Source organism: Camellia sinensis, chromosome 3, assembly GCF_055761805.1.
Source record: "Camellia sinensis isolate YWXY chromosome 3, ASM5576180v1, whole genome shotgun sequence".
Classification (NCBI taxonomy): domain Eukaryota; kingdom Viridiplantae; phylum Streptophyta; class Magnoliopsida; order Ericales; family Theaceae; genus Camellia; species Camellia sinensis.
Genome location: NC_138963.1, coordinates 85,892,806 through 85,915,181, shown reverse-complemented (window position 1 = coordinate 85,915,181; position 22,376 = coordinate 85,892,806). Strand labels below are relative to the sequence as shown.

The 22,376-nt window shown below is 32.0% G+C and overlaps 2 protein-coding genes across 6 annotated transcripts in view; both read right to left on the bottom strand.

The window, feature by feature from the left end:
- PAP15 (purple acid phosphatase 15) overlaps nt 1-950 on the bottom strand; it is a 43,292-nt gene extending 42,342 nt beyond the window's left edge. The window contains exon 1 of one of the 2 annotated variants that reach the window (XM_082920265.1): nt 392-950. In XM_082920265.1, coding sequence (XP_082776391.1) covers nt 392-653 — 262 coding nt within the window. In that variant the 5' untranslated portion in view covers nt 654-950. The remainder of the gene's footprint in view (nt 1-391) is intronic. The other variant, XM_082920266.1, reaches the window with a different exon arrangement.
- A 7,125-nt stretch (nt 951-8,075) lies between these two features.
- On the bottom strand, nt 8,076-14,485 carry LOC114323434 (uncharacterized). Of its 4 annotated transcripts, none has more exons than XR_003651144.2 (5): nt 14,329-14,485; nt 9,866-10,473; nt 8,988-9,059; nt 8,818-8,880; nt 8,076-8,499 (listed from the first exon to the last, which is right to left on the bottom strand). XR_003651144.2 is itself a non-coding variant. In XM_082920263.1 (4 exons), exon 1 carries the CDS (start codon nt 12,732-12,734, stop codon nt 11,493-11,495), a length of 1,242 nt encoding a protein of 413 aa, XP_082776389.1. In that variant the 5' UTR covers nt 12,735-14,485; the 3' UTR covers nt 8,076-8,499; nt 8,818-8,880; nt 8,988-9,059; nt 9,866-11,492. The 4 variants fall into 3 exon arrangements, 2 of the variants coding, with proteins under 2 accessions (XP_082776389.1, XP_082776390.1); XR_003651145.2 differs by having other exon boundaries at nt 9,866-10,033; XM_082920263.1 differs by having other exon boundaries at nt 9,866-14,485.
- Nucleotides 14,486-22,376: the final 7,891 nt, after the last annotated feature.

The window sequence follows — 22,376 nt, the reverse complement described above, 5'->3', positions numbered from 1 at the left end:
AACACATCAGTTTATGAGTATTTGTGAAAGATGTATACAGACATATATATATATATATATATACAATGTTTTGATAATCTTTCCCTAAATCAAGGATAATTTTCGGAGGATAAATAATAGTGCAACTGAAGTGAACACATTGATCAATAATCAAATCAGCACTAATTCCTAATTTGTACTAAAAACCTAATTCATCAACCAATATCACTAATATGCATAACTCTGCCGTCTGACATCTCATTCTGCGCAGAGTTCAAACTAGAACGAAACAACAACAACAATAACAAAAAGCCACGAAACCAATGCATGCGTGCGTGCGTGCGAGAGAGAAAGAGAGAGTGAAGTTGAATGGAATTGAAGGAAATGCAGGAAGATGAGAGAGAAGGGGGACCTGTGATCCAAGAAATCCAAACCGAATCATAGGTGGCGGAAAGAGCAAGGGAAATCTGCTCGGGCTCGAATCCTTTGACGCGCCTGCGAACTCTGGGATCGGAATCGGGCAAATCGATGGCGTTACCGCGCAAACTCTGATCGAAAGGGACAGTCACAGGCCCGAACGGACCATCCAGAGTCGTCGGTATCTTGCGATGAAGAGCGGAGGCGAGATTGAATAAAATCAACAGCATGATCGCAGAGAACAAGAGCGACGCCATTTCTAGGGTTTCCAAACCCTACTGTTTCTGTAGATAGAGAGAGAGTTTGAAACGGTGAGTGGGTGACAGGAGTAGGAGTGTAAGAAGAATGGTGAATAAAAACGCGGGAGCACTATTGCTATATGTCTGAACGTGCTTTTGACGGTTAGTGGCGGTTGGCCCGTGGGGACAAACAGTAACAGAGACTGATGATGAGATATTTATACCGGAAGATTTCTCGTTTTCGCATTTATGAGCTACCCACCCCCGCGAACTTTTATTCACTAATCTCGCGGTTAAGCCCGTGCAAATTATCATAAAATTTGCTAAAATCGAATGGATATGTATTAATTTACACCGTTTCTATTAGTTAATTATGGATTAAACTTTAAAATTTATAATTCACCTTTAAAATTGCTCTAATCTATTATAAGTAATACATATATATTTTTTAACTTCTAATAAAATATCAAAGTAAAATTGAATATGACAAAGATTTAAGATGTGAAATTTAGGATTCGTTTGGGAAGCGGCCGATTTAGTCAAAAAGTCAAAGAGTTATTAAAAAAGTTAAAAAGCCAACAACCTATACCAAAAAGTCAAAGATTCTTTTTTCTCTCTACTTTTTGCACATTTTTTTGTAAAAAGTTAAAAAATCATCCCAAACATACTAATTTTTTTACATCATATTTTAACTAAAAAACCAAAAAATTACTAAAAAAACAAGCTCCCAAACGAGGCCTTAGTAAAAATTAATAGTTATATATATGAAAAATATTATGTAAATTAGTTTGTGTTATATATATGAAAATTATTATATAAATTAGTATTATATATTTTGCAAATACTTGATAATTGGTTAAAATATTTTTCAATCAGTCAATCTATCCAAAACTGCCCAAACCATAATTTATCAATCCGTCAATCTGTTAATTCACTATTCAATTTATAATTTTACTTTCAAATCTTGAATCGCACCACAGAGACCCGTACTCGAGGCATTTCTCAAATTAAGCCAAATTAGCAACTTAATTCCCAAACTAGGCCTAGTTTGGACGGAATTCCCAAACTAGGCTAAAACGTGGTTGTGAACTACGCTTTCAACGTTTTTGTGCCTATTGCGCGTAAATTTTGTGAAATCGTAAAAGCGTGTTTCCAAACCACGCTTTTAATTAAGAAAGCATGGTTACAAACTATGCTTTTAATTAATTTTTTTTTTTCTGAAAGCGTGGTTATGAACCACACTTTTAATTGAAATTTTTTTTTCTTCTAAAAACGTGATTGTGAACCATGCTTTTAGTTGAAATGTAAAAACGTGTTTTGAAAACGCGTTTTCAACCCAAATTGAAACCACAGTAAGAGGCTTTAGTCACACACACTCACACTCTCTCTCTCTCCCTCTCTCTCTCTCTCACACACCCACCACTCACACACTCTCACATATATAATTTTTGATGTATATAAATTTTATTTTATAAAATTGAGACTAATATTAAATATATATAATAATAATTTATAATAGCAAATAATAATCAACTATATAATTTTTATAATTTTTGTAAATATAAATCATTTTTATATAATTTTAGAAATAATTTTTTACAAATTAAATTAAAACGACCATACATACGTATGTATATAACCATTCCAAAAGTTAACATGATAATTATTTTTTACCCTTAAATGATAATTATTTTTTATTTTTTATTTCTTAATCAAATTAATTTTTAATTTTTTTAAAAAAAATCTAAAAATCAAACCATACATAGCCTAAAAATCTTTTGATAAGTCATTTTTTACGTTGGTAACTTATTTAATTATTTGTTAATTTTACGACATTTTTTCTATCTAAGGCATGTTTGGTAACCATTTCGTTTTCAGTTTTCAATTTATATTTACAAAAATTTAAAAAACTATCATAAAAACTTGTTTGATAATTTTTTTAGTTTATAAATGATTGTCTCAATTTATAAATTTGAGGAAAAAATGTAAATTCAAAAAATGAGTTTACATTGGTTTTTAAACAACAATTTAAAAATTTTACTAACAAATTTTTTTTTCAATTAATGTTTTTTCCAAATAAATTCAAAAAATGAGTTTACGTGGGTTTGTAAATAAATTTTTTTTTCAAAAAAACTCATTTTTTGAATTTACTTTTTTTCCTCAAATTTACAAGTTGAGACAACCATTTATAAACTAAAAAAATTATCAAACAAGTTTTTATGATAGTTTTTTAAATTTTTGTAAATATAAATTGAAAACTGAAAACGAAATGGTTACCAAACATGCCTCAGATGATAAAAATGTCGCAAAATTAACAAATAATTAAATAAGTTATCAATGTAAAAAATGTTTTATCAAAATATTTTTAGGCTATGTATGGTTTGATTTATAGAATTTTTTTATAAAAAATTAAAAATTAATTTGGTTAAGAAATAAAAAATAAAAAATAATTATCATTTAAGGGTAAAAAATAAATATCATTTTAACTTTTAAACAGGTTATATACATATGTATGTATGGTCGTTTCAATTTAATTTGTAAAAAATTATTTCTAAAATTATATAAAAATTATTTATATTTACAAAAATTATAAAAATTATATAGTTGATTATTAGTTGCTATTATAAATTATTGTTATATATATTTACTATTAGCCTCAATTTTATAAAATAAAATTTATATATATTAAAAATTATATATGTGAGTGGTGGGTGTGTGTGTGAGAGAGAGAGAGAGAGAGAGAGAGAGAGAGTGTATGAGTGTGAGTGTGAGTGTGAGTGTGTGTGACTGAAGCCTCTAACTGTGGTTTCAATTTGTGTTGAAAACGTGTTTTCAAATTACGCTTTTATATTTTGGCTAAAACGTGGTTCACAATCACGTTTTTAGAAGAAAAAAAAATTTCAGTAAAAAACGTGGTTTACAACCACGCTTTCAAAAAAAAAAAAAAAATTAATGAAAAGCGTGATTTGTAACCATGTTTTCTTAATTAAAAGCGTAGTTTGGAAACACGCTTTTATGATTTCACAAAATTTCCGCACGATAGGCACAAAAACGTTGAAAGCATGGTTTACAACCACGTTTTAACCTAATTTGCGAATTCTGTCCAAATTAAGTCTGATTTGAGAATTAAGTTGCTGATTTGACTTAATTTGTGAAAAGGCCCCGTACTCACTGTATTATCTGCAGCTCTTTATGTGCTGCGACGGTACTCCCAATTTTTCATGTGGTGCTCACTGCCCACCTACCGAAATTTTTTTGACAACGTCGTTGATTATCTTCAAATACTAAAAATTCTATCAAACCCGTAGGTTGGATTATAAGGGTGAATGTTCAGTAAAATTTTTAATATGAATATGTGGAGTTTCTAAACTTTTTATTATCTTTATTAGTTATATTTGATGGACAAAACATAACTCATTTAACATATTTTATAATTTTTCATTGAATAAATTGCACTCACCTTACTTCGAATTTAGGAAAATTTGACCATAAATCTCTCCTAACTTCTTTTTTTTGTTAAAATAAATAAATAAAATAAAATAAAATTAGTACTTTCAAAACCCTTTCATAATTATAAAGTCTTATATGGAAGGCAAAATTTGTTATTTGAATATTTTATTTGACCATTATACCCTCTCTTTCTTCTATGTTTTTTACATCACTCTCTATTTTCACAAACTCGATGGTTGTTTATCGCCACCACCATCTTCATAGTCTACTAGCATCGCTCATCCTCATCGTCGGCCGACAACTACCATTTTTACCATCAAACAACCAGCATCTCAAATTTGATACCTACAAACTTATATTTGAGATCAATAACTTCAGATCTGAGATAAAAGAACTTAAATTTGATAGAAAAATGAGAAATCTGATATTACAATGAAAAATCAAGAGTATTTTATATGTTTGTTCATAATTTAAAAGTAAAATTTGACTTTAGTTCATTGATTTAGTATGTACTTTGTTTTCGACAACAGTGAAATTTTACTCTAGTTAACAACAAGCCGATCTGCTTAACGACAGTGAAATTTTACTTTGAATCATCAAAATAGAATTTTACTTTGATTCAGAATAAAATTTTACTATTTTTTTATTAATTACAAAGTAAAATTTTACTCTGAATCAGAGTAAAATTTACAATGATTCAAAATAAAATTTTACTCTAAAACAAGTTGCGATTATGGCTTTACAGGAGAGTATTCTGTCATGAACCAAAGTAAAATTTTACTATTCGGAGAACAGAGTGTCATGAGAAGAAGAAAGAGATATAAGGAGACAGAGTATCATGAGAATAAGAAGAATAAGAAAAAGAATAAGAAGAAGAAGAGAGAGAGAGAGTATAAATGGTGAGTGACACATACACACACATAGAAAAAGAGCACGAACCATCAAAACCATAGAGAGGGAGAGAGTGAAGGATCTCAAATCTAAGGTTTGCGAACTGTCGCAAATCGTCATTTTTCGGCGACGACGATTGTGAATGATTTTAGATTTGAGGTTGTGGATGCGACGAGTGACGGTGGCAATGAAGACGATAGAAAAAAAGTTCCATGATGAGTGGCAGTGGCACTAGTGGAGAGCGGTAGTGGCACCGATTGAGAACAACAGTGATAAAAGTGAGACAGAGAGAAGAGAGATTGAAATAAGAGAGAATAATTGCAATCTGATACATACACACACACACACACACACACACATATATATATATATATATATATATGAGGGTATTATAATAAAATAAACAATTTTTAATTTGTGAAAAAATTACACTGTCCAGTCGACTGGTTGGACATCCTCCTGGTCATCCGCTCGGTCAACTAGTGTTATGATGAAAGCCCGTTGGAGCGTGTGATATTAGATGGAGTTTTTACTCAAATTTGGTGGGAAAAAAAAAATACAACGTTGGAGATGCTTTAAGAGGTCTATCACCAAATCCCCCTTATAAAAAAATATATAAGAGCATCTCTAATCTTTCATTGAATCCTTCATCAAATTTAAATTTGATGAAAATTTTTGTGAAAATGAGGTCAAATCCTTTCATCAAACTTGTATCAAATCAAGGGAGAAGTACATTTTTCATCAAATTAAGGATGAACCAAATCTTTCATCAGATTTCCAACAAGCCTTTATTTTGTTAAGTTTCTTAAGTTTGATGAAATTATTAAAAGATGAACTACTGGAGATGGGTTTTTTTCACCAAAATTGATGAAAAGTGAAATTTGGGATGAGAGAATAATTTTTTGGGTAAATTACATTTACCTCCCCTGAGGTTTCTGACAAATACAAGGACCACCCCTATGGCTTGAATAATTACAGTAACTCCCCCTACTTTACCTAACAATGTCAAGATTCCTCCAAAATTTGACAGCCGTTTATACACCTAACAAATCCTGCTGATGTAATCAAATGTAAACAAGAAAATGCCTATAATGCCCTCAACTCATCTATATATACCAAATGGTGAGTTCTTCAGCTTCAACAAATCCAAGTGAAAGAGGGAAAATTATAGAGGCATCCAAAATTGAAGAACAACAAAAAGGAGATAACAGAGGTTCAAGCACAACACAGGTATGTTCCCACTCACATTAATTATTTTTGAAAAAAAAATTGCATGTGAATAACAACTAACTAGTCCAAAAAAATAATAATAATAATTTCAAAGCACAAAGCACAAACAACATGAGCCATTCTTGACAAATAAAGCACAAACATCAGACATCCAACACAGGTATGTCCCATTATTCAGAAATAAAGCACAATAACAACAAAATGCAATATATGTTCTGAAAATGCATTATAACTCTTCCATTTCATAAATGTAGGTTCAGTGGATGGATATGTCATCATTGAGTGATGGAGGAGGGGTGATGAAATATAGAAGCAAGCACTACAAGAAATCAGCTTTTTAGGGACAAATTTATTCCGTCGCTAAAAGTGTAATATTTGTTGGGAAAAACTTTAGCCAATCAATTTCCTCCGTCCCGAAGTTTGTCCCAAATAGTCCGTCCGGAAAAGTCAAAAAATGACTTTTAGAGACAAAATTTTGCATTTGTCACTATAAATAGACTTTTTTAGACAAAAATATGTTGTTGCAAAAAGTTTTAATTTTGAGACAATCAAAATTTGTCTCTAAAAGTCTTATAACAGTCTAGGGCCAAAAAGCACTTATGGAGACAAAAAAAATAATTTTTGAGACAAAACAAATTGGTCTCTAAAAGTTTTAGCTTTTGGAACAAGTAAAAGTGGTGGCTAAAAGTTTCAGTTTAAAGGTTATAATTTTTTTGAAACAACTAAAATTGATCTCTAAAAGTATAATAATTTTTATTTATTTATTTATTTATTTTTGATTTTGTAACAATTACTCTAAAAATACTAGTTTGAACATCAACTGATATTCCTTTATTGATTTCTCAACAACCAAACAGAAAATATCAAATATATCACCAGACCATTTGTTCATCTCCAAATTAAAATTCAACAAAAAAAAAAAAAAAAAAACATGCTCATCACATTCAAAGAGGCTTAATCAAAAGATATTTCAATGACAAACAAATACCATGCTCTAATTCGTTTATACGTAACATCTAGATTGTATATCATAAACGAATAAAGATTTCAAAAGCATCATTTCCAAATTATAAGGCCAGTGCCACAAGCATTTCTTGTAGCATTCAACTATTCAATGAACAGATTGTATATTAGAGTTACATCTACCTACAGAATAAAACAACTCATCATATCCTCTTCTCAAGGGCTTTGTTAAAATGTCATTCAAAATCTCACAAAGAGCTCCCAAACCTTCAAATCAATGCAAGCTTGCAGAACCTGCATAGAACTGAGATCTTAGAACAAAATTTTTTCATTCAGGGGAAGCTATGTGTTGTGTTTGAGTTAAAGCCTTATTGATGCTAAGCTATGTATTAGTTACATTTCTAAACAGCCCTTGATATCAAGATGCACAGTTAAATTTCAATTTGCCACATCCTGACCACAAAATTTGAAGTCATTAGATTGAGTAATGCATGCATGTTTATCTTTTTTGAAGTATGGGTTCCAAAATGAAGATCCTTAAAGAATTAAATATTATCTGGTAACTTTTTATCACAGTGAAAATTAATTCATTGTAATTCTCAGGGTAAAGCTGTCCAATAACTGAAACCATGTACTAGTTCTCACTAAGGTCCTTCACTAAAAACTACTAGTAACTTCATAGTTATGTTATGCCTATAAGCTGTGCAATAGCCCTGAGTCTGCACTTGTAAATGATAGAAATAGGATTCCCAAAATAAAAGAGGCATTTCTTGCTACTATACTAAAAGCTCGAAAGTCAAAACTTGATAGAATTAACCCTGAAAATTTTATTAAATCTAAAATTCTACATAAAATATATATATATAAATCTCAAGGAAAAGAAACTAAAACAAACCTGTCTTCTTTATAGTTAGAGAAAAATGTTACATGTAAGCAGTTTCTTTTTTTAATTTTATTCATTCTTCTTCATTTTTATTATTATTATTATTATTATTTTAAATTGCTGCTGAACCATTAATTTGTTTTGCAAGTGTTTCACAATCTCTAATTGTCAAATATGTATTTTTGAATGTTCCAATATTAACTAAACAAACTGCAAAACAATGATAATGTTTTGTTTTGAAATCAAATAAAATATTCTACACAATCTGTACAAAAGATCCAAACTTTAAAGAGGATATAAGCTCATCATCAAGTACTTGCCCAAAAAAGAAAATAAAAAAAAAAAGCTCGTCTTTAGTACCTGGTATAAAGCATGACTTAACTCTTGCCTTGCTATAAGTAGTTGTTGCTCCACGACAAAATTAGATGGCATCGGGCTATCCCATTCCTATTATTACATTAAAATGAAAAAATATAGAAGATCAGTTACTAGCATAAGAAAACTTCTTTTTTTTTTTTTTTGATAAATAGCATAAGAAAACTTCTTCTTATGAATGTAAACACAAAGCCAAAACAGCAAAACTATAACCAGTTCATATAAATGTGCTAATAGTAACCCATTAGATTTACCAGTTCATATAAATGTGCTGATAGTAACCATTAAGTGTCAGGTATGATCACAATGTTTGGAGGGAAATGACAACATGAAGTTATACCTAATAATAAAATCTATAGAAATGGCATGCTAAGGGTTGGAAACACGTACTATTTGGAACATCCCAAGCATCCCTGGAATGCTTGCGGCTTGTACTGGTCATGGCTTCACTATCTGTGCATAATTCTTGTATAATTAAGCTTCAACAAACCATAATTTACACTGAAATAATACTAACAACACATTGCAGACAAATGTATACAAATCGGCATACAGCATACCTTGCCGGTTTTAATCGGGACAATATCGTCCATAGACAGAGCCTCCCCAGTGATAAGGCATTTTCCATATTCCTTTTTAAAAACCAAAATGCAGATTTCCATTAAACATGGAATTTAGAATTACAATGCAAATTCTAATTAATACCCAAAAAGAGGCCAAAATAAAAATCTTTAACATCCAAAATTTTCAATTTTATGTTTTTCTTCGAGTTTTCTCAGTAAACAAATAGAGCAAAAAGGCAGAACACATCAAAACCCTATCATGAAGAGAGGGAAAACGAACATACGGAAATATGTCTCTCAATCAATCGCTTCTCGAAGAGAAGTCCCGACTTATTCGAAACCACCGGATCCTCCGGCACCTCACCAGAAATAATTAGGATTCCCCCCCCCCCTAAATTTGAGTAAAAGTTGATCTAAAAACATAACCATGTCACTTAGAACTAAAATAATTTGTTCTCTAAAATAATTAGAAAAAAAATATCCACAAAACCATGTCAAATTTTCCTTCATTTTCTTTCAATACTCCAATAATAGAACCTGATGTTCAAAAAACCATATTCAAGTATAAATTGAAACCAAACAATACAAGTTCTGAGCAAACAAATTGAAGAAACACAATCTCTCGAAATCAATGTCATGCCGAAACAAACAAAAAATAATTAAAAAAAATCAAGTTCAAAGATTTGTATATCAAAATGAAAACAAAGAGGAATCTGAAATTTACAATAGATCTATGTCAATCAAAACAAACAACACATCTTCACAACTGTAAATTTACAAGAAATAAACTAAAAACGAATGAATCGAAGACATAAAAACATCATCAATTTTGTACATATTTTAGCTCAAATGAATAATCGATTAATCGATCAAACCTGGATATTGAAGTCGCTGTCGAGGAGTCTCTGAGATCAGGGATTGAAATCAACAAACCACCGAGAACAATGAAATTAGGGCTTCGATGGAGATACAATGAAATTAGGGCTTCGATGGAGATAGAATGCAAGAGAGACAGTTGCGTGGAGAAGGAAATGAAATCCCAACTATTGAGTTGAAAGAATGAAAATAAAATAAAATAATTATGTGGTGTGTTTATTAGGGACAAATCAAAATTGTTGACAAAAAGTCATTAACCTTTTGCAACCAAATAGTTTCGTTTTAAAAATATAATAATATGGTTAAATTTTTTTTTTTCAAAATTCTTTCATTTTGTCTCTAAAAGCATAATTTTTAAAGACAAATTATTTTTGTTTCTAAAAATTTGTCTTTAAAACCTTAATTTCTTGTAGTGAAGCTCTGCTACTGTGGGAGCAAAGCAACAATTAAAGTCACTGAATCTGAAAAAAAACCGAGGCAAATTGTATTATTTATGCCCAAATGGGAAATGCGCATTCTAGGACTGGTACAAAACAGTAAACTCATCTGTTGGAGGAGAAATGATGATAGAAGACACTCAAGCAACTGTTAACAGACACACTTCATCCTATGAAGAAGAAAGTCATGCAATGAATTTAATAAATCAAATGGGGGCTATGCAAACAAAGATGCAAGTACTTGAAGCAAACATGGGATTTATGAAGATAATAATGATCATGAATGTTGTTTTATGTTTAATTTCCATAATGGTTGCTCTCAAAATGTAATGGTAATGATTTACCTAATGTTTTGTAATGGACCTTATGTAAGGTTTTGTAATATTTTGTAATAGACCTTATGTTTTGTAATGCAGTATGTTTTGTAATGGACCATATATAAATATGATGAAGTTATTTCAGCATTATGTAAATATGCACATCTAATTTGACTAACATAATAACCTGTAAACATAAAGACCATTCCATTACATCATCTAAACATCAAGTAGGACTGTTTAATTATATCATGATTGTTCTCAAATATGTCCAATTAGTTTACTTACATCATTCCTATCAGATATGTTCAGTTACATCATTCCATGGACCATATTTGTCAAGTCTATGCAATTACATCACCTACATTCCCAAAATGAGTATTTATAAAATACTTCACGGCCACTATAAAAAAAAAAAAAAAACAAAAGTGGCCACAGTCCATGGATTTCTATTCTTAGCATTGCATCTCCACTATTAAAATACAAAAAGGTGGAACATGATCCTCACTAACTATACAGTCAACCAACATATATTTTATACCTTCAACCTATGTTAATCCTTGTACCCAAAATATCAACAGCTTAGCTAAGTAATTTGCAAAAAAAAAAAAAAAAAAAAAAAGTCAAACAAACAAACAAGTAAACAAAAATACATTGTTGGATTCATGCAAGCTAAAAAAATAAGAAAATAATTTCATTGTAGCTTCATAACTAACATGATGTTGTGTGACCTGTGTCACACACTGAGTAGGCATTGGGGGTGTCTCTCTTGGAATATCTTAAATTGAAAACCAAAGGTAATAAATATACATATCAATATCATAAATGGATAGACAAAACAAATAAAAATCACAAATGAAAAGGCAAAACAACTAGAAAAAATTTACTTGTGCATGCTTGGCCTTGCCCTTGCCTCTCCCACTTGAACTCCCCTTCCCAGTTGAACTTCCTCTTGCAGTTGTATTTCCCCTCCTAGCTGAACTGTCCTTCCCACTTGAATTGCCTCTACCACTTGCATTTCCCCTCTCAGCGGAACTACCTCTCCCACTTGAATTGCCTCTACCTCTGCTCCTATTCACAGATCTGCCACTGCATCTACCCCTACTCACAGATCTGCCACTGCCCCTACCAGCAGTTTTGACACTGCCTCTACCACTGGATGTGCCACTGCCCCTACCAGCACCAGATGCTCCACCCCTGACTGGACGTCTTTGGCAAGTTCTCTTGTTGTGTCCAAATTGTATGCACCATTTGCATCTCAAGGTACTAGACCTTTTGCTCTTACTTGTTCCAGCTGGTGGCTCATGAGCAGCCCTCTTTCTTGAAGTCCTTGGCCTTCCTGGCAATCTTTTCAGAGGTAGGGGTTGTATAGGGTCCCTAGGTATAAGTGTCCACATGCTATGGTCTAAGATGGGATGTATCATTCCACCATTGGCTCTCAAGTAAGTTGCCTTAGAATAGTAAGGGTGGACAAAATCTTCTATGTTTAACCTACTGTGAGAAATTACAGCCATAGCATGCTTGCATGGAAGACCAGATATTTCCCACTGTCTACATACACAAGTCATAGCCCCAATATGGAGAATGTGATTAACCCCCTCATTATCCTTCACCTCATACTCATTGCCTCCTGCATACTCAACTATGCAAGTTCTTGACCATTTCAGTGTGACCTCAAACTGTTTCTTCACATTCAATGTCACATTAGATTTCCATTGCATTGCCTTTTGGTACCTCATTTGAAACTTACCCATCAACTTGCACCTTATGCCCTCTAACATAGTTAAAATTTGCTGAGTTCTCAAATTTCCTAACCAATTATTGAAGGACTCTGTCATGCTATTTGTGATGCGATCACTCATAATCCTACCATCAAATGCATGCCTAGACCTTCCTTTAAGTGGAACCTTCTGCAACCAAATAAAAGCATCATTGTTCAGCTCCTCCTTGCACCTCCTTCTGGCTCTATACAGTTGCATTCTTGAAGCCTCAATCCCAAACATTTTATTTAGTTTCACTTGCATAGTATCTAAGCCCATGTGTGGATTGTCCTTAAAACATTTAACCATTTTTTTAGCAATCCAAGCTAATGTAGCTTCAGTGTTTGTGTTCATTCTGCTACATGTGTGAGTAGGTACTAAGGTTTTAATCTTGTAGGTGGTCCCATCTAGAAGTGGAGATGCATGAATTCTCCAAGGGAAGCCCTCAACAGCACAATGGGCTGTTACTCTAGGCTTCTCATTTTTGTCTCTTATTATCTTGAAACCAGTTTACACTGTATAGTCCCTCAATGTAGCCCTGAAAGTATTCACTTCTGGAAAAATCATCCCTTCTTCCAATACAACTTCTCCATCTTGATTCATATATGGCTCTTTCCCATTGTAGGTACCATCATACTTCATGCCTGGAAACCTCATCTTTTCATCATCTAGACAGTCTGCTTCATCATCTTAATCATCATCAGTAGTAGAATATGCCACTTCATCATCACCAGATTGGTAATCACTAGGTTCAGCATCATCATCTTCACTTGAGCACTTATTATCATCATCACTCAAAATCTCATTGCCATCTGATTGGTTTTCATGCTCAGCAGTTGCATTCCAATCCCTATCCTCATCACTAAACCCATAAACATTGTCCTCACGGTACTCTTCATCTACATCTATAGTATGGCAGTCTTGCTCTACATCTACAGCATCTACTCCATGATTTCCACCTCTACCATTTTCATTTCCGACATCACTTTTATGTCCACCATCACTCATTCTAATAGAATATGCTATGTCTACATACAAGTTAATTGTTTTACTCCTACCTTGCACATAAAACATGTCTAGCACATAAAGATCATTTTCTATTAATCTCCTTGTGTCAGTACCAGGCAGATCACAATGCAATGCGATTGCTATTGCTTCACTACAAGAAATGTGAGAGAGGATTGTTGCAGTTACATCCTTCAAGGCATCAATGTAGCAATACATATTTGGGTCCACATCATACACTCTTCCCACTTTCCCTTTGTACTTGATGATTAAATCAAAATAAGGAAATGAAGCCATACTATGATCATAATAACGTACCAATTAATTCCTAACATGTACTATACTCAACAATTAACTGAAGGAAAGAAGAAAAAATGAAGAAAAGCCCTAATAAAATAAGCAAGCCAATACAATTAACTGAAGAAAATATGAAAACATGAAGAAATCCCTAAATTACACTATAATTATACTAATATGAAACAATCATAAGTAAAACCTAAAAAATCATAAATTCATCCTAAACATACATCTCATGAATAACACCCATAAAATCAGAAATTCATAAATTTTCAACAAATTTCTTTTTTTCCAATCAGAAATTTTGCAAATCAAATAAAAGCCCTAAACATGTAAGCTTCGAATAAATAAAATCCAAAAAGCCCTAAACATGTAAACATACATCTCATGAATAAAATCCAAAAAATCAGAAATTTATATTAAATCCCTACATTACACTATTATTATAGTAACATTCACCAAATTCCTTTTTTCCAGTCAAAAATTTTGCAAATAAAATATAAACCCTAAATATATATTTTCGAAGAAAACCCTTTTCACATACATTTCATCAAATCAAACACAGAATAGAAACAAATTTGTAAGAAAAAAGATGGAAAAAAAAATCGAAAATCATCAACTCAAATTAATCATATTCAAATCTTACAGAGTTCGAAATCTTTCCTGGAAACCATAACCGCAACTTCTCACCGATGAAACTAGTTTACATTGTGCACTGGCAACGATGATCGGTCTAAAATTGAATAGCTTCTTCATCTTTTTCACATAGATCAACCTTGCTTCACGTTCTTACTATCGTCTCTCTCTCTCTCTCTTCTTTCTCTGAAGAATTCGATTTGCATTGTGAATGTAGCTTGATTAGGGATTTTGTGAACAAAGGGCTTTTTGGTCTTTTCGCAACCAAAAGCAAGGGTAACATGGTCACTTTCTATTGGATACTAACGTCATTTGTACAAAATAGACGGAATGGGGGAATCTTGACATTGTCAGGTAAAGTAAGAGGGGTTACTGTAATTATTCAAACCACAGGGGAGGCCCCTATATTTGTCAGAAATCTCAGGGGAGGTAAATGTAATTTACCCTAATTTTTTAAAAAGATTTTGATAAAAATTTGATAAAAGGAACGGAGTAACTCATATCAAATCAAGTTTTTTACTCAAATTTGGAATCAAAATAAATAAAAATTTTAGTGAATGATTGGAGATGGTCTAAGGAATTCCATAGTTGTAGTAAAATTATTTTTTCCTTCTTTTTACTAAGATTAAAATGATTAAAATTAATACAAAGTGTGTAAAGATACAATAATATATATATATATATATAAGTGTAAAAAGATGAATATATATATATATATATATTTTATTTATATGACTAACAATTTAGTGATGGAAAGTGCCAAATAATTTTTTTTTTTTAAATCTAATGTAATTAGGTTAGAACTATAATATATATATTTGAGCTTCGGAAGAGATTAATGTAATTTTTCCATTCTTCATTGGATTGAAAACACCATGCTCTAAAACTACCTAAATAATTTTTCAGGATGCCACAATTTCAAGTCACACTTGGATTTTAATTTTGCCAATAACATTTCTATAATGTTGTTAAAGCATTCACAATGAATAAGTTAAAAAAATATTTGTTAAAGTATGTATATATGATAAAATTTAATTTTGTATGTTAATGTTTGTTAAGTTTGAACCGTGTGGTGATGCAATTTGTGAAATTAAAATTTATGTTGATGTACTAGTAGGTGACGCGTGTGATGTACGGAAATTTATTTTTAAATGGAAAATTAATTTTAAGTCTTAATATTTTGATGTGTAAAAATTAAATACAAATAGATTTGTTAATGGCTGAAGAAAATTTTTATTATTATGTGTGATTTTATGTAAAAGGCTCAGAAAAATAATTTATTTCAAAGTTATATATATATATATATATATAAAATGTGTATTTTCAACTTGAAATCAAATCTTCATTTGTGTTAATCAAATTTACCAAAAATCATGAATTCCACTTGTATCAAAATATTTTTTTTTGAAAAAAATAAAAACAATGGAAAATTCTATAATATACAAATTATGACTTGATTAAAACTCATGATGTATTATTTTGGTTATTAATCGGAAAAGTCTTTGCTAATTTCTTATGTTTTTGGTTATGTCTAGGGTAGTGCATTAGGTCTTTAATTATGCTTCAAGTGACGTTTGATTATAATTTATTATAATATTTTTATATGACAATATTTAATTATCTTATTACACACAAAAATGGTTAAGGTGGGCTGACTCAAAGGTATAATTTATGCTTATATCAGTAAAATCGTAAGAATTATTCACATTGATGCATAAAAAATTACAAATTCAAATCACAAACAGTGTCCTCAAAGAGAATCAGATACAAAATCTCTATAACCTTAATAATTTCAGTTCTCAAAAGGGTTCTGATTAATTATGTGACACATTATAATAACTGCAAATTTTTATTCCAGCCAAATTATTTTTGCATATCTTTTCTGGCAAAGTCCATAAATGTGCATTATCACTAATACTATAAATTCAAAATTTTTATTTAGAAATTATTCAAGAAACATCAATAGGTATCTTAAATATTCACAATCATTTTTTATGAATCATTATTCTTTAAAATAATTGACATTTGTCAATTTATCTTCTAAAAACTTAATAAAAAAAAGTATTTTGTTTCATTATTTTAATCAATCAATATCAAATTGGACGCTACACTTGTATGTAAATCACTTTTAGAATTATAATGTCTGACATAAAATCTCAATGGAGTTAACTTTAATTAATGTAATGATATTTTATATTAGAGCGAATTACACTAACAGTCATTGTAGTTTGATATTTGTATCACGTTGATTCATAACTTTTTAATTGTAATACATTTGACCATGAATTTTGAATTTTTTTTTTCCAAATAAGGACAATCAAAGATATTTCGTTTTCTACCATCTAAAAAGAAAAAAAAAAAATTTCCTTTGCAAACGGTCTATTTCAAGGGCAAAGTTATCATAGAACTTATTTTGTGTTGATTAACTTGTATGTTGTTTGAAATGTAATGACATTTTTTTAATAAATAATATTGGAACTTTCTTGGCCAGAAAGATCCGTTTGGTTTGGGTTTCAGAATCTATTTTCAAAAAAAGATTTTATAAGAAACTAAAAATTAAATTGGTGAAAAAAAATTAAAAAACATCAATTTTATATTTGTCTTTTGGGAGGGTGTAAATAATTTTTTCACATTTATTTTTATTAAATTATTTTCTATTTTTTCAAAAGCCAAACATGACAACAACTTTGATGTCATTATTAAACCAATCCATTAAATTAAAAAATTGAAAATTAAAAACATTCATATATTAAACATATCGATTACAAATTAAAAGCTTAATAACCATCCATTCCAATATAACCATCCAAAAATATCTATTAACAACAAATACAACCATCTATTACATGATAACCATATATAAATATCAACAAAAACAACCTCTCATTACATGATCACCATCCAAACACATATTAAAAATTAATTTGGTAAAAAAATAAAAAGGTAAAAGATTTATCATTTTTATATAATTTTATCTTTGGTGGGCATAAATAATTTTTAAAAATTTAAAAATAAATTTTATTTGACATTTATTTTTGTTAAACTAGTTTATATTTTATCAAATTGATGACTTTGCCCTTGAAATGGAGCAAAAATGTCTTCAATTGTCCTTATTTGGAACGAGATTCAAAATTCAGGATTAAATGTATCATAATTGAAAGGTCAGGGACTAAAGTGATACAAGTCCCAAACTATAGGTACTGTTAGTGTAATTCGGCCTTTATCTTATGATATATGTTACAAAAGAATAATTTTAATTTTAATTTAAAATAAACTTTTAATTTGAATTATTTATTTTAATAATCTTAGCCTTATTATTTTATAAAATTGTTACTTGTATACTTATATATAATAAATTTAGCTAAATTATTTATTTATTTTGATAATTTTAGTTTTATTGTACTATATGATATATATTAAATTATAAGATAGTAAAATAAACACTCATTTTGATATTAAAAATAATAATTAAATTAGAAAGAGAATTAGTAATATAAAATTAAAAGTGATTCAAATTATTTACTTTTATTTTTTTTTATATTTATTTGGAAAATAAAAATATGCAGAAGTAGAACTACATAAGATTTATTTAAAAGATTAAATATAAATATATTGTGATTGGATTAAGAAAAAAATACATAAATTAATTATGTAGAGTATTGATTTTTTTCTTTAATATTCCTTTTGAATTATTCATACATATTGTATAGTGAAAATTAGTAAAACATCTCTCTCTAACTTTGTATAGTAGGAGAGGTCTAAGATATTTTATTTTCTTAGCTAAGATCCCTTAACATTTTCATGAAGAAAATTTGACTCAGAGAAAATTGAAATTTCTCAGAGTCAAATTTTCTCTGTGAAAATGTTAAGAGACCTTAACTACTATGAAAACGTTATATTCCATTTATCTTATAAAATCTTAATATCAGAGATCTTTAAAAAAAATCTCCTATTGTATGGAGGTATGTTCATCTCTTTGCCAGACAGCACACAAACACTCTTCATTTTTCTTCATCGTCATTCTCTAATTCCGGGGCTTGTAGGCTCGCCCTTGGGCTTCAATGCTACAGTTCGAACTCAAATGTCACGGTTCTTAATCTGATCTCACAATGTGAGATGTGAGATTGACAAATCACCAAAGAGTCCAAATCCGGCAAATCGTTTTGGAAAACTGATTTTTGTAAAGAAGTGTCAAACATGGACTGCTTTGCCAGATACAGTCGCCACCTAAATATTTTATTTTGGGGGAATTTAGGAAACCCTGACTCGTGCCTAAGGCCACGTGTCCGTCATCACCAAAGTTACCTCGGCTCGGGAACTTGGGTACGATTGGGGAAGGTCATTTAATGAGCACCCCCGTTCGCCCGATCAAAGATCGGCCTGTACTAAGCATGATATCTTGTTTTTGAAAACACATGTGCTCTTATTCCGGTTAATTAGCTAATCTTTACTACGTGATGCGCACAGCAAACAAGTATAGACTAGATCGCTTAATTTGGAACAAAACATCGCATATTTGTTTGAAAATGGTTTGAAGTTTGCTACTCGCAAGTAGGCTAAATTAGGGATTTCAATGAATTGTTCCAATTCAATCAATCCAACCTTCACCCACAGACATTCAGGAAGTTAATCAAATAAGCAGTTAGCCTCATGGCAAGCATGCTATCATGGCAACATTAACACACATTCAGTATGCTAAAGCGTAAACACTCACCGTGTACTCCAAGCCAAAACAAAGAACTAGTTAGAAATCATGCATGATCCTAGTTCATGTTAACATGGCTAATGCAACAAATTAAGATAGGCTCGGCTACCCAGAATGTCATGTGAAATGCAACAATTTGATACATGTATTCAAATAGGAATTGAAATACAATGCAGTTAGTATGATGCGCTGAGCCCGGTACATGCAATACAGATGAATGGATGCACGCATGTGAGCATAAGATATGCTAAATGAAATATGCCCTATAACTAACCATCGTAAGCAGTTAAGTAAAAAGAAGAAAGAAATGGGGGTTGGAAGACATGCATCACACACACGCACGCTTATTACAACAATGTGCCCTCTCGAGGGGGGAACCAAATAAGAAGCTAACTAGCTAATCTAAGCTAATTAAACTAATTATTACAACACAATTAATTAACTAATCCTAGTTAACTAATTATTACAAAACAAATTTAAATAGCTAAACGCATTAACTATTAAAGTACAAAACGAAAGCGTAAACTAGCTAAACACATTAGCTAAGTAAAGCAGTAAACAGAGGTGCCCTCAGAGGGAAGAATGCATGCATGCCCGGTCGCCTCGTTCAGAAATTCGTCGCGATGCCCCAACTTGCCTCTGTTTTTATTTGTTCTCAGGACACTGCACCAAGCTCCAGAAAGCTGAAACTCTATCATGGGAACCTGTGGGAGGGTTGCCGACCAGTTGTTGAGGAAGGAGACCACCTGCCGACCACTTTTTGTGCTGAAAAACCAGAAAAGTGGTCGGCCAGCTAGTAATACTGGTCGGCCGACCAGTTATTGCTGCTGAATTCTAATTTGCTGCAACAGAGAGCAAGAAAGGGCATGGAAATGTATTTGCAAGATATGTGTGCACAACCACCCCTCCTTATCATGTTATGAACTCAAGGGGGTGTGGTTCTCGACCCCCGGGCCACCAATCGTGCATTTTCATGCATGATGGCCGAGAGGCAAAGTTGCACAATTCAATATGAAAATGAATGCACAAGTAAACACATAAAGCCTAAAACTCTATCATGTATGATCAAGAGCGTCGGCGACCAGGAATTAAGGCACGTTTCATCACTTTAAGTATGAAACGTCCCTCATTTCCCGTGTTTGGACTAACACCTATTCCAAACACAATGCAAGCAAGCATGGCATATACAATGCGAATAAACTACATGGCATACTCAATGCAATGTGACATGATTAACTTAACAAAGCTAATGGCATGCGAACAATGCTAATGCATGCACAATGCAATGCTACAAGGACAAATTAGCAATGTTAGGGACATGTACACACAATGCAAATATCAGTTAGCATGCACAATGCAATGGGGCAACATGGCATGCACAATGCAATGTAAGATGGCATACTCAATGCAATGAAATAATATGGCATACTCAATGCAATATACATGGCATAATCAATGGACTTAAACCAACAGGGGTAGACCTCAGTCATGCCCAAATCAGTGGCCATTGGTGATGAAATGAAGGCACATAAAGCAAGGCATGCATGCACAATGCATTGGCCATCAAAGAGGCCAAAGAGCACAACTCTCAAGAGTGCTCGATGAGTGACAAAAGTGGAAGTGAAACAACACTAAGTGCACTAAAATGAAGCAAGAAATGATGCCAAATCATTCAAACAATATAAGTAAAGCATGCTAGGGTCCTAGGGCATGAAAGCTAGCAAAGAGCAACACAAAGGAGGCATGTAACACATGGCACAAATGCATGAACTAAGCATGGACAGAGCTCAAGTAGGTCAAAATAAGGACCTAAACATGCTGAGATGAGGGCCCAAAGGCCTAGGCATGCAAGCTAAGGCCATAACAAGGCCATAATGCACAACACTTAAAGACATTCAAAGCATGAATGAAGTGGGAACAAAAGCATGCTATAAGCTCTGAAATGTCATGTTAGATGATGCCAAATCATGCACACGACACAAATGAAGCATGGAATGGTGCTCAAAGCTTGAGGCAAGCAAGAGCATTTGTACTACAAGTACACAAAACATGAAGCATGTGACCAAGGCAACCCAAAATAGTCCTAGTACATGTTAGAATGAGTCTAAAACATGCATGGAAGTAGGCCAAAACATGCTAGCATAAAGGGCATAAGGCATGATTCATACAAGGCAAATAAGGCAGATTACACTACACCTATTAAGACCAAGCATGGAATGACTTAAGCAATAAAAATTAGAGTTATATCATGGCAAAATAACCCCAAATAAACACTGACATGAGAGCTCGCAAGCTATGGCATGAAGGCATACACAATGATTCATGTTAAGGCATAAAGGGGGAAACCCTCCAACGCATTGAATGTGTAACAAATGCAAGTGCATGACCATGAAACATGGACTAAAATCATATAACAAGTGATGCCAAATTATTCAAATAAGCCAAGTAGAGCATGCTACTGGACTTGGTGTACAAAACTAACAAGCTAGATTGAACTATAGCTATACAAAGCAAGTCATGCATGACCAAGACAACCAAAATCAGAGCTAAAGCATGTTAAAACATGGGCAAAAGCTTCATGAAGTTAAGCCAAAACATGCTAGAATGACATGATCCATGTTAGGCTATTTCATGGAACTACACTACAAGTGTATGGAGCATACAAGGGCCAACCAAACCAAACCAAAACAGAGTCATGACATGGCAAAACATCACCAAAAACATGCTGAAATGGAAAGAAAATAGGCTAGAAATACATGCTACTTCATGAAGCATACAAAACTAGTATGTGTGACTACGAGTGTATTAACCATGCAAGAGCCAACCAAACCAACCCAAAACAAATCTAAGGCATGTTAAAATAACGCCAAAAACCTACTGAGATGGCCCCAAAACAAGCTAGAAACACATGCTCAAACATGAGGCATACAAGACTAGATTGTGTGATTTACACAACAAGTGCAATAACCATGCATGGAGTGACCAAGACAAGCAAAAAAAGTGGTATGCCACAGAAAAATAACCACAAATACAAGCTAAGATATGGTCTAGATACACTTAGTAAAGATGCTCAAACATGAGGCATATTGAGGCATGTATTGAAGATACAAGGAGAGGGGATGACCCTCCCCTTCTTAGGACCTTAAAACACCATCCCCACCACTGAAATCAAAGGGATTTCAGTGGTGAGAAGGCCAATACAAGGTGGTCCTGAAGCTCACAAAAAAGGCTCAAAAAAAGGCCGAACAAGGCCTAAGAGGGGGTAAACAACCCCAACCACAAAAGTGATCTTAAACAAACTTTTTAAGAATGCAAAAATAGAAATTTTATCAGTTATGAACTAAGCTTAAAAC

Excerpts from the sequence above, each read along its gene's own strand:
- LOC114323434 (XM_082920263.1), bottom strand. The coding sequence starts at position 12,734 with ATGAACACAAACACTGAAGCTACATTAGCTTGGATTGCTAAAAAAATG.